Source organism: Anser anser (assembly GCF_964211835.1).
Source record: "Anser anser genome assembly, chromosome: 6".
In the NCBI taxonomy this organism is placed as follows: Eukaryota; Metazoa; Chordata; class Aves; order Anseriformes; family Anatidae; genus Anser; species Anser anser.
Window position 1 is genome coordinate 16,508,401 of NC_139726.1, and position 12,534 is coordinate 16,520,934.

Here is a 12,534-nt window from a genome sequence, read left to right on the forward strand (position 1 = left end):
TCTTACTTCCCTCAAACACTTCTGTTGGGAAAGACTCACACCGCCTTGGTCTCCTTATCTGTAAAATGGAGAAGAGCTTAATTAATCTTCCCAAGGCCAAACTATGACTCAGAGCTAGGATCAGAAAGCAGGAATTTCTGGCTCGTGCTTCTTTTTCTTAAAGCCTGTAAAAATGCTTGCAATGTCTGCCTCCTCTTCAGGTGCTTAAAAATAGCATTAGGCTCCTGGTACAACAGTTTTGTGTGTCTAGATGAAGGGACCCCTCAAGAGCCACTGCAAAATCGGAAATTGCCCTATTTTGAATGGCTCTGGAGCATCGTGCATTCCCAAAAGCTGGGGCATAAATGTGGCTCTGGAGCATTGTGCATTCCCAAAAGCTGGGGCATAAATGTGGTTCACTATCTAAAGCCAGAACTGCAAGAAAAGACCCTGCAACCACCGTCTGTGCAGACTTCGGAGAACACCTACCACTTACCCAATGCAGGGATTGTTTTGGTATCTTGGTGCCGTGTAGGAGAAAGGAGAAATGTTTTTGTCCACAAAAGAGCCAAACCCCAGGCGGAAATTGCTAGTGAGCTTTCGCATCTCTTCAGCCAGCTTGGTCCCCAGATTGCGAATATTGTCTAGGTCGTCGTTCATGGACAGGGAGAGGTCCATCAGGTAGTAGAGGTCCACAGGATAGTCCTCCACTTGCCGGACCTGAACTCGGAAGGAGGTCTGGTCACCTGCACACATACAAGAGTTGAGAGCGGTGAAAAGCGCTGCCAGAGAACCCCTAGCACACACAAAATCCAGACTGCTGCCTTTGTTTTTTTTTCCCATGCAGAGCAGACAGATCTCTTGGAAACGAAGAGGGCAAGGGGAATGAGCCTGTTCAAATCCATTCCTCAGGAGGCTAACAGAAAAGCAGGACATGGTTTGGGGTCTTAAGCTATGTAGTGTACCAGCTGGCAAGATAAAAACACTTATCTATCGAGTGCGTGTCTCCATTTTACTTTGGAGATATGAGAAAGGGTCTTTCCATCTCAGCTGAGAGAATGTCTACGGATACACAAACACGAAAATGTTGCTGTCCCAAACTGGTCAGAACCCACGGGCATCTTCCTAGAAAACTGGAAAGAAAAGTAAGCAGAGTGAACCTCGTGGGATGTGTCATGGAAGAGGGACCCTTCACACTCTTGTTTGGGTATGTCCTCGAAGAAAACCAGAACAGTCACATAAGCCCTGCACAAGAGAGAAAGGAGGTGGAGCAGAAGGAAGTGGGTCAGGAGAAAACAGCCGATGTGAGATGAATGCAAGATGTTCTCCGAGCTGTGCAAAGAAGTCGAGTCAAAGCAGACACAGAAGAAACACCTTTCAGAAGGAAATTTCTCCAGAAAAAGAGTCTTGCCACCATCACCCGGGAGAAAGTAGGGCAAAAGGGAAGCGAACTGGAAAAAGAAGGTTGTTGCAATCACATGGGGAAGTACCAAAACAGAGATGAAGCTTTCCGAAGTGATGAACACAAGGGAAGGAGCTGACAGGATGGAGTCAGGCTGTGGACAAGTGAAAAAGAGCTGAGGAAAGCTTTTCCCCTGACCTTCTCCAACTGCTTCCCTTTTGCAAAGCTGCCCTCAGCTGAAACGCTCTCCAGAAGGGTGTCCAGGAGCAGAGGCCATGCTGGCAGGAACCCATACGTTGAAAAAGGTGAACTGGCATCAAAACAAACTCACGCTCAAGCCAGGCAGACCTCGGTGGAGCCAGAAGGGACATGGCAAACATTTGCCTTACACTTTGCCAACAGCTGAGAGAGGGGACAAAATGAGACCCCCCCCAGATTCAAGCACTCGAGCCATGGGAAATCCCACATCTCCAGCTGCCACCTCAGCCTCTTTTCCAGCTCGATGGCTCCTCTGGGACTCAGACCATCTCCAGACCAAAGCTCCCCCTCATTCCCACCTCTCCCAGCCCTTCCTGGCCACGGCTGAGCTTTGGGCACCGGCAGGTTCTGCAAAAATCTCTTTGCTCCCTCCCTCTTCCCCAAAAATCAAATGCACATTTTTTATTATCGTGAAAACATTTCCCTATAAGTTTTATTGTTCTCCTCATTGTTCGCAGCAGCACAGCTGCTCCCACTTACTCCCAGCCCACGAGCAGGCAGCAGCAGCATCCCCAAACCACCGCGCCAGTGAGACGAGGCAGGAGGGGCTCTGCAGCCCCTTGCAGAGCTGGGATGTCCCAGTCCTACAAGCCCTGTGCCACCCCCAACTCCACGATCTCCTTCACAGCCCCTCTTGCTCCCACCCAGCTATCTCAGCTCCTCTCTCTCTCTCCTCTTCTCTTTCTCTCTCTCCTTCAATTCAATGCTGCAAGTCTTAAATGCCAGGAAAATCCACTCCTATGCCTATTTTTTTTCATTCCTACATACTTTTCACCACTGTAATTCTCAGCCCTTTGAGAAAAAGAGGACGTGTTCTTTGCACATGCTGCCCCAGACACTGCAGTTTCCAAACTGCCCTTCTTCTAGAGCAGGCCCTAGATCAGAATTGCTGTGCTGGAAAGAGCACTTGGGATGCTCTAATGAACCTTCTCTTAACAGTTATGAATTTATTAGTCCATGAAAAAGCACCAAAAATAACAGGATCCCAGGCCTGGTTCTCCTTTCATTCCTAACTGTACAAATTGATTATCTCACAGAAAATATTGCTAATGTATGCAGATGTCAGTACAAAAGCATTTATTATTCTCTGTGCACGGTATTACTCTCATAGTTTAGGGATAATCCAGCCCTCTCGCTCCCCGCATACCGTCATCACCATCCTCTCCTTAGAGCTTTTATTGAGAAGTTTTAAAGTCAAAACTGAATACAGAAATGCTTCTTGGATACAGTCACACAGAGGCAGTAAAAACAAATGGAAAAGCTGCTTTCGGCTAATTTAAGAATGCAAACTCAACAATCATGATTACCCACGAAAACCTCTTGCTTCTGCTTGCTGAGGCTCCAGGCTTAATGGACAGCACAACATGAACCTATTCATTGTTTTAAATTCCTTTTATACTATTCATGTTTTTCATAACCAGGACGCTCTGCCTTATAGCTGGACCCAAGGTTAAAAAGCAATGCTATAAAAACTAAATGCTTGATCTGAAAGCTGCCCCAGGAAGACAGCAGTTTAAGGCCTTTGGGAATTATCTCTGAGCACAGAGATTTGGGGATATGTCCTCAGCCACAGGATGCTTAGATCAAACTGCCTGGGTGGGACCAGCAAACAATTGACAATTTGCCCTCTTCTGCTTCTGCTTAGCAGTCTGAGAATAGAAGAGCACAATCACCACAACTGCTATGGGAACTCAGCCTTGAAATTCTACACTCTGCGTGCAAAAAAGTTTCCTGATGGAACACAAACTTGGCATTATGCACAAAATTAAATCAACATTGTCTCCTTTTTGTCTTGGGTCCACAGGCTGCAACTCTCAAGAGTTAATGGGTAATTTAAACTGAGGATGCTAATCCAAGGGTTTGGGAAGTCATCAGCCCTGAGTAAGATGGCATGCACCTCAACATCAAAAAGACAGCAAAAATGGGAGATATTATGAAAAACGTGCAGATATGTTTGTCCCCACGTAATGTCTCTGATGCTCTACAACAGGAGCACATGGAGGGGTGCTCCTGGGCTCAGCCCCACTCAGAGCACTGCACTAGCCCTCACAGCAATTCCTACTGCTCTGGGCACTTTCAAAAGCACTTCCAAGCTGCCCTGGCAGAGCTGCACACCCCAGAGCAAGTTGTGCAGCCGCAGGAACAGCTGCCTGGCCGCTGAGCCTGGGGCGGGACAGCAGAAAGCTGCTGGCACATCTCCTAACGCTCCCTTGCTCCTGCAGCTGTTGGGTACTCTGGGGAAGCCGTACGGCCTCAGCTTCTGCTGACCTGCCAAGCAAACCACAACCTATTGCAACCTACGGCATCCAGGTGAAGCAAGAGCAGTGTTGCAGCTCACTCTATATAGGAACTTGTCAGCACATTAGGGTTTCAACCTCAAACCAGACCTGCAGGGGCTTCTCTGCCATCCCACCAGAACCAAAGGCTGCCCGGCACGCCGCTGTGCTGCTCTCAAGCACCTGGCCATCTGCTGAAATGAGGTCTGGCAGGAACAGCGGCCCCAACATCCAGCAAAGCAGCCCCAGGAAAGCCTCAGGGAGCCGGACCCCACGTCCCACCTCTCCCCAGCCACCGGAGCCGTGGGCGCCCGCACCTCCGGCCGTGCCGAACAGCCTGGGGTTGGGAAAGGAATGTGCTGTGGAGGCGAGATGGAGAAGCTGAGCCAGCCCTTTCCTCCAGAGACTGCCTCAAGGAACAGGAGGAATAATAACTCCCTTCCGACGGGAGCAGACCTGTTTCCGAAGCGGCACTGAACTGTAGAAGTGCCGCTGCAGCAGAGCCACCGGCAGGTCTCTTGATCAGGCTTGCCATGGTGACTGACCTCAGGCACCCGCTTTTAACCAACAATCCTTACGTTTAGGGATCTGACCGATGACAGCAGTCCCGCTACTCAGGAAGACTTAATTAAGAGACATCATTACTATTCAACCTGCGGAATTAAAACAAAAAGTCCTGCAGAAACCGCTCGGCTCTGGAAGAGTGCTGGTAGCGTGAACACCACCTCAAGCTGCTGTTTTTCTTGGGCAAAACGTCGTATTTCATCTTTCTGTTTGCTCATGAGAGCTGTCACAGAAGCGTAAGCCCTCGAAACCCACACCGATTGCTTATAATGAATTGAGCTTTTATACTTGCTCCCTCACTTTGCAATAAAGAGCTTTTTTTCCCCCTTCAGAAACAGTGGCTGCCAAATTTTTGTAAGAACTCTGAACCCACACTACAGCCTGCCCCCACCATGCAAGAGCTTAGATAACAAGCACACTCGCGTGGCTCGCTCTAGCCCTTCACTTTTAATTTTTAATTAAAATGAAAAGATTTAAGAAAACCAGTGGCTATGGGGAATGAAACAGGGACGTGGATACAGTCCAAGCTCTAAGTCACAAGTTCAAATCTTCATCTCAGGCCTTGATCCCACAGCTCTTTTGTAACCCAACAGAAAACAGATATTCCTTTTTTTTTTCTCTTTCCTAAATTTATATGAGGAGCTGTCTCAGTTTAGAGTCAGATGAAAGTTTAGAGAGTTTAGAGTCCCAGCACCCTTCCTCGCCCCGCCACGTGCCTGCAACCCCCCCCATGGGTCTCAGAGCTGCTGGGACTCACCGGGACGCAGGCTCAGGGCGACCTTCTGCGGCGTGATCTGTGTGACGTCCAGGTGGGTCTGGCCGGAGCCCTTGCTGCTCAGAGGGATGTCCTTCACCACGCTGCTGCTGCTGCGAGGGTTTTCAATGGCACCCGCGCAGCCGTTCGCGATGAGATTCTGCAGGAGGTCGCACCGCGACGGGACGGACCTGGTGCTGCCGAACTCCTGCGAGGTGAAGGGTGGGCAAAAGGGAAAGGGGAGGGAGAAATATCAGCCCTGCAACTGTGTGGATGTGCTAGGGTCTGTAGCAAATGTCAAGAGCCCCCACTGGCACTTGAGCTAGCTGTGCCTCAAAAACAGCTTGCACTGAGCCCCGAGCCTTTCAAAGGGATCTACCAAGAAAGAAACATCGCAAGGTTTGGTGCATTGTGCTCCCAAGCCCTCAGCATTTCAGCACTTGGCCCGTAGGTCTGCAAACGGAATTTGGTCTCAGACCACAGCAGCATAAAGACACGCACTGTTCCGCACCCCCAGCAGCATCACGGGGGGGAGCTTTGCAAAAGGAAGAGAGGACACGGAGGTGTCACTGAGGGAAGGAGGCCAAGTCCAGGTGTGAAGCTGGAGACCCAGCTGGGGGCTCCCGGGACTTGTGCCCTGCTCCCTGGGTGAGACCCCACATCCCATCACGTCCCCCCTCTGTCAAAACCCTGCACAGCCGGCACCGGCCCGGCTCTGTCCTGCAGGAGAAATGCCACCGCAGTGAGTGTCCTCCAGGCTGGAGCACAGCTGACATAGGGCAAGCTGTCCCAGGAAACTTCGCTGGACAACAAGAGACTTGGATGAGGGCTGCCAGGAGCTGTTAGCACTAAACCACCACAGCTGCAGGCTGTAACAGAAACCAACAGGAGCAGACTGGAGAAGACAGCGGTGGTTTGGGGCACAACGTCCCCACAGCCAATATGGGGCTCGGCACTCCCTGTTGAGCATCTCCCCCCCCATACCCAGACGTCTCATACCCCCCCGTACCAGCCCCAGCAGTGGCACACAGCGGAGCTTTGTGCAGGACGGGCGCTGGGGAACAACCCAGCCACACAACATGGCCTTTTGCAGCCAGCGCGTCCCGTTTGTCAGCGTGCTGGTTTTGGTTTCCTAAAAGGGCCAAAGGGAACAAGTTGCCCAAAGCTTACTGCATTCTCAACAGCCGATTTCTACTTGTTTCTGCGCTCTAACAAGAGACACAGCCATCTCCTACTCTGGGGCTGAGCTACTGAAATTACAGGAAGTAATGCAGAGAAGATGCTCGCAGCCACACCAGCCCCTCCTTCAGCCATGCAGCCAAAAACCAGAGCAGGGCTGAATAAACCCCACTTGTTGCTGATGATGAGGTACAGCAGGGGACAGGGCAGATGTTGAGGTCGTCCGATTGATGTCACACGCAGCTCGGGAGGGTCCCCCTGGACAGCCTCGGCCGTGGGGTCCTGGGATGCAGACAGAGCATCTCCGCTGCATTTCCTCGCTACGAGGTCCAAACACTATTGGAAAAATGCGAGGTTTGCATTCCTGCGTTGAGCGGCGGTGTCCAGCCAAGGCGACGGCACGCTGGATGGATGTGAACATGAATTTCTTGGATCGCCTCGTGTAAACAGATAGACTTCCAGAGAGGAGGACTGGGACTATGTAAATCATCTCCAGCATGACAAAACAGAAACCAGGGTCCCTCCCAACTGAGAACAACGCCCGGCATTTCAGAGCAGCAGGTTTAGGGCAGCCTCGAGGAACAGTTTGTCTCAGACCCGATTCGACCTTAAGTCAGTGAAAAGCCAGGCTTTATCAAGCATCCCCGTGGGGATGCGAAATACCTTCCGATGGTAACTGCGAAAGCTCTCGCTTCAGCAGCACCTCTGCACCTCCTCAGTTCCCGTTTCCCACCGCTCCTGGCTTAGCAGGTCTCTGTTTAAATTTCTTCTAAAACGGGCCCAGGGGAATTGCTACAGGATGGCAACTCCTGAGCTGCAGCTCTGAGCGAATCCAAGCCCTCACCTGTTCGGTGAAATGCTGCGTTACTCAGGGTGGGGGAAAATAAAGCCCACCCAGGGGTGGGGATGCACTGGGGAAAGCAAGGGGGGGTCCCATGATGGGGCGAGGAGGGCAGCGAGCAGCACCATGGTGTTGCATTACAAAACCAAGCAAAGCCTAAGCTGCCCCTTGCAGCTTTGACCACCCTGTCCCATCAAACCAAACCACAACGTTGTCTGTGACAAGGAAAATCCCAGAGATTAAATGAAAGGGGAAAAGGATGGGAAGCTCTGCGGGGTACAGGGTATTACGCAGGTCCAAATACTCCACAAGCAACCAAAGCAAAAAAGCCCTCGTTACCTCGTGCTGCACAACAGCATCCCCTCGGGGACTGCGCCCCACGGCTCTCAGGATCAACTGGCGTTGCTCACGGGCACGGTGCACCCACTAACAAGCAAAAGGCAACGCACGCGAGCAGATGGGGGAGTTCAGGGAGATGAGGCCAACAATGTGACAATTACACGCTCTTCAGTTTGAGAGTTTTAAGACAAATTGCTTGGCTCACACACGAACAGCACTGACCGTATCCAACTCCCGACTTTACATGTTCTAGGCTATTCCCTACAATTTTTGATTTAATCAGTTCAATTCTGCATTAAGTCAGCCTGAACGATGCCTTCTTTCTTCATTTAAAAAGCCTGACATGTTCCTTGTAGGAAATCCATTGATTTTCCTTCCTCATCCTCCAGGCACAAATGTGTTCAGAGAGCATGGGATACATGCAACCCACTGGAAAACAGGGTGCCACAGGGGAAATTTCAGCGGAATTCATCATAAAGCAAATTTCATTTTAATTAAAAGAATTAATGTGCATCTCTGTTTTGCATGCACACACATACTGTCATGCCTCCTCTTTAGAGCGTAATTTAAACACATCGCCCCGTTTAAGCCCTGCCTTTCAAGGTATTCATCCGAGAGCCAACAGAGTCGGCGTTCACTTCCAAATTTCCAGCAGCCCAAAGCCTTGTGGTTAGCTCACCAGCCCCTGGGAGCTCCAGGCTGCATGGACACCAGCAGCTGCTCTCATCAGCTCATCCATCATCATCCTCCCGGATGACAGCAGGGCTGAGCAGAGGCTGATAGAAGCGGCAATGTGCATCACACTTGTGGGGCGGGAGGTGGTGAATTGGGAGCGGGAAACAGCACAGCCCTCCCCTCTCATAGCCGGGGCATCCTCTGAAGCATCGGCACAGGGGTGGCTTTGGGAAGTCCTGTGGGCTTCACGGGACTGGTGTCACTGAGCAAGGTGTGCATGCACGTGTGGGTGTGCAGATACCCGACAAAAACTGTAATTCTTGCCTGCAAAGATGACAACAGTTGGCCCAATTTAGTCCCAAATGCATTAAGCAAACGCAAGGCGAGCAGTAAATACATGCTAATGGGCTGATTGTGTTTCTACCACAACATAATTAGCGCCTGTGGAAACCGCTCCGGTATCCGAGCCTTGATATTTGAACGTCAGCAGAGCTACAGAATTTGAGCAGAATATAATGCTCCCGGGCACACGCTGCTGTGAATGGCAGCTAATGGAAACAGGAAAGCAAAACAGACTGAAAGCCAGCAATTTTATAGGCATGACTGACGAGTCTGCAGCAGAGGGAAGGGGAAATAAGGTGGTGACATGACATGCAAAGAAAGCCAGTCGTGAAGAGTTTATAACATTATAAACTTCTGAAGTTGAAAACCCCTAGATATCTTTCACAATCCCATTACCTCATCTGATGATTTCATAGTTAGAAACAATTCAGTTTCAGACATGAAATTTAAAAAAAAATATTGAGTTAGGGTAAGAGCTTCCTAAGTCTTACCATGTAGCATATAGCAGGGACAACAGCATTTTAACACATCGCTCCTGGCAAGAAATACATTGAAGTGTATTTTTAAATAGCTGTGCCAGGCTAAAGGTCAGGACGTATTCCAGGACTTCCTTGTAAACACACCTTTTCCTTCACTTGGCCCCTCTGCTCCATTTAGGATTTTTTTTTTTGGTAACTCTTCTGCTTGCAAGATAAGAGTCAAGCTGCCAGTGCCAAGGGCTGACATACAATTAGTGGTCACACTGACCACCAGACAAACATTTCCACTGGCAGCGTTTGCCAAAATTGCCTTTTGATGCCAAGAATTTAAACAAAACAAAAAAAGGCAAGCTATTGGGTACCCGTAGCTGACCAGCCAGCGCTCCTGGATCCAGTATCATGCCGCAGATGAGCTGGCTGGAAGAGGAGCTCTTACAGCTGTTTACAAGATGTCTCAAAAGCAGGATCTATTGCTTTACCCTTTCCCTTCTACACATCAGTCATCCTGCTGGGGGGAAAAAATAAAACAGGAGAACTATTCTGCTATCAGGTAACACGGTGTTAGCAGCGTTAAGAGGTTTTCCTTGGAGAGCTGCAGCTGTGCAGTGGTCAGGCAGTTGGACGCGAGGATCTTCGCAGGTCCCTTCCAACCGAACCATTCTCTTCCATTTTTCTCTATTATTTTCTGTTCTATTCTATTCCTTACTTCTCTCATCAACACTGAGGGCAGATGTAGGCGCTAAGCAGGCAAACACCGTCTATGCATCATGTATCATCAGGTCTTTCAAATACCTTAATCTCTAAAAATCATAAGTCTACTTGATAAGACCCACATTTGATAAGAGGTATATATGAAAACCCATGAGCAATACTTAGGGAGCAGGGAAAGGTACTTGCAACTTCTTGCAAACCAAGGAGGGCCCAGGTAAATAACTGCAGAGAAGCTTCAGCACCGACATAGGATGCATTTTGGCCATGAAGCATGCAGTTAAGCTGCACAGCTCATCGCCTTGATGATGGTGCAGATGCCAGAAGTGCTGGTTGCCTCCCGCAAGGACACAGTCAACGGGGGAATGATCTTTGTTGCAGCACAGGGCACGTACCGGGGTGCCTGCGGCCCCCAGGGAGAAAACAGGAAGGGAACTGAAGGAACAGGAGACCTGAAGCACCAGCGCTGCTCCCTGAGCAGGGTGGAGGATGTTTCCTACAAGTTGCATGCGCCCAAGCCACACTCGGCGTGGGAGCCCCCAGTGCCCCCACCAGCCCCTTCTGGCACCGGGATAGGCAAAGGGGGGGACGCAGCTTCCTCTCTGCATTACAAAAAGCACCTGAGAACTAACTGCAGCATTTAAAGCAAAAATCAGAGTCTGCCCACGTACCTCTTTGGAGCACCAGGCGCACTTTGGGTGGATGAGGAGACACTCTTCGCAGGACGAGGCGCTCCCACTCGTGCACATGTTGAGACCTTCAGCAAGAGAGGACAGAAAACGGGCTGGGCTGAGCAGTTACGGCCTGAAACCAGGGATCAGGGGGGTTTTAACACTAAACATCCCGCAAGTTCAGTGTCATGAGCAGGGAATCTTCCAGGAGCTGAAAAGGCTGGAGGAGGAACAAACCTCTTCTTCTCTCCTGCAAGGAAGTCCTGACTTCTCCTTTCCCAGGAAAAACGAAAAGGACAGAAACAGGCACCGGGGGGCTGAGAACACCTAAAATACAATTCTGGGGACTACTTCCCCCTCTTTTCCGGTGGTTTCTGGTTAATGAAAGAAGGAACCTGTCCATCTTTCTAATGAAACCCTGACAATGTGATAGCTGTTCCACTGCCCTGAAGGAAGCTGTCCCCAGATCCCCCAGATGCTGACTTCACAAGCCACACGAGGCACATCTTCTGGGTGTTTCCAACTGAATACACAGAAGCCCCCACCCCAAAATTTTCACCTTAAAGCAGCCTTACAAGATATTCCCCCTCCACACAGATGACGTCCATAGCTGACTCCCATTGCAGTAAATTGCTTTAATTTACGACGGGAGTCACTTCCACAGGATATCCAGGTTATGCCGGCCAGCCTCTTCACCATGGGGTGCATCCAAGGCTGGCCCCGCGCCGTCCCAGAGACACTGCCTGCTCCGGGGCTGCCTGCTTCCAGGCAAAATCCAGGCTTTGAGCTTAGAGAGGATTTAAAAATAAAGTGGAATCGCACAGATTAAACCAAATGTCACTGGTATGGGCTCTGAATGTGGCGGCTTGTTTAACCAAGCCTGTGGCTATGAATGTGCCCTTCAGTGGCACCGATGCCCCAGCTCTCCCTGGGGTGCAGCTATTAACGTCCACAGTCAATAACTAATTAAAAAAAATTTCAGCCGAGGACTCGGCACAGAGGTTGCAGCCTGCAAGCGGAATGCTTTGGGCGTGAACTCCAAGCTTGCTTTACTTTTCCCTCCCAGATGTCAATAAGGGCTTTGTCCAGCCTCTGTTTTTGGAGGGCTGTAGCCGCAGCTCCCCCTGCCCGGCGCTGCTGCTGGAAGTCACCTGCAGACCTTGGGGACACACTGACAGCTGCAGAAAGACCTCACCGAGCTTGGGCCTCTGGCAAAGACCTTCAGCAGCAGGAGCTCTGGACAGGAGCTTGCTGCTGTACTCCTTAAGAATAATTTACTGAAAACCTAAAGCTGCCCGGAGAGCGGTGCACCAAGCCGGACAGCTGCACAAAATCACACCATGCCCGAGGCTAGGCACAGGGGGAGGACAAGCAGTCCTGTCACTGCTCCTAAGCCACCCCAGCAGCGTGACCGTGCCCCAGCCCTGCGCTGACGCTTTCCGTGCCCTCCAAGGTGGTTAACCCTCACCCCGGGCTGCATCTATGGTTTTCATTCAGACAGGCTGCTGGCTTCCCCCAGGCGGAACAAGAGGCTCATTAATGCCCTCTCACTGAGCGTTAGCACATGCCCCTTCCTTGTTCACATCCACAAGTCAGTCAGCCTTCAGCTCCTGGGCATTGAAAGAGCTCAAAATATAGAAATGTAATAGAAAGTACAACGTGACTGGCTTTATAAAGCACATAGTTGCAGCCATACCCACGCTATCCAGCCCTGGCTATCCAGCAGGCTTCTCTCCCCTGTCTGTCTGGAAACAGGACAATATTTGCCTCCATTCCCAACTGGTGGATTTTTGGAAGTTTATTTAGTGGTGGTAATATCTGAATGGAAACCAAGGTCTCCTCCTTTCCAGAGGGTGCCATGGGCAAAGCCCGGTGGTGGCCACGCTCCCGGGGGACATTGCTCCCAGGGGCAGCTTTTGGAGTTTCAAAGTATGCTTTTCTTTCCACTTTGGAGCAAAACCAAAACACTTCCAGCATTGTTGTGAAAACGGAGCTTTGAAAAGCTGTCTGAATTTGGAGTGAAAGCTGAGCTTTTTGAGTTGGAGTTAAAACACGCAGGATTTTCCC

General features: G+C 50.4%; 1 protein-coding gene across 1 annotated transcript in view; it reads right to left on the bottom strand.

Annotated features, from left to right (window-relative positions):
• ITGB5 (integrin subunit beta 5) overlaps positions 1-12,534 on the bottom strand; it is a 48,697-nt gene that overhangs the window by 34,850 nt on the left and 1,313 nt on the right. The window contains exons 2-4 of the mRNA XM_083841901.1: positions 10,468-10,553; positions 5,237-5,441; positions 476-725 (exon numbers count right to left, since the gene is read on the bottom strand). Of these exons, the coding sequence (XP_083698027.1) occupies positions 476-725; positions 5,237-5,441; positions 10,468-10,553 (541 nt within the window). The remainder of the gene's footprint in view (positions 1-475; positions 726-5,236; positions 5,442-10,467; positions 10,554-12,534) is intronic.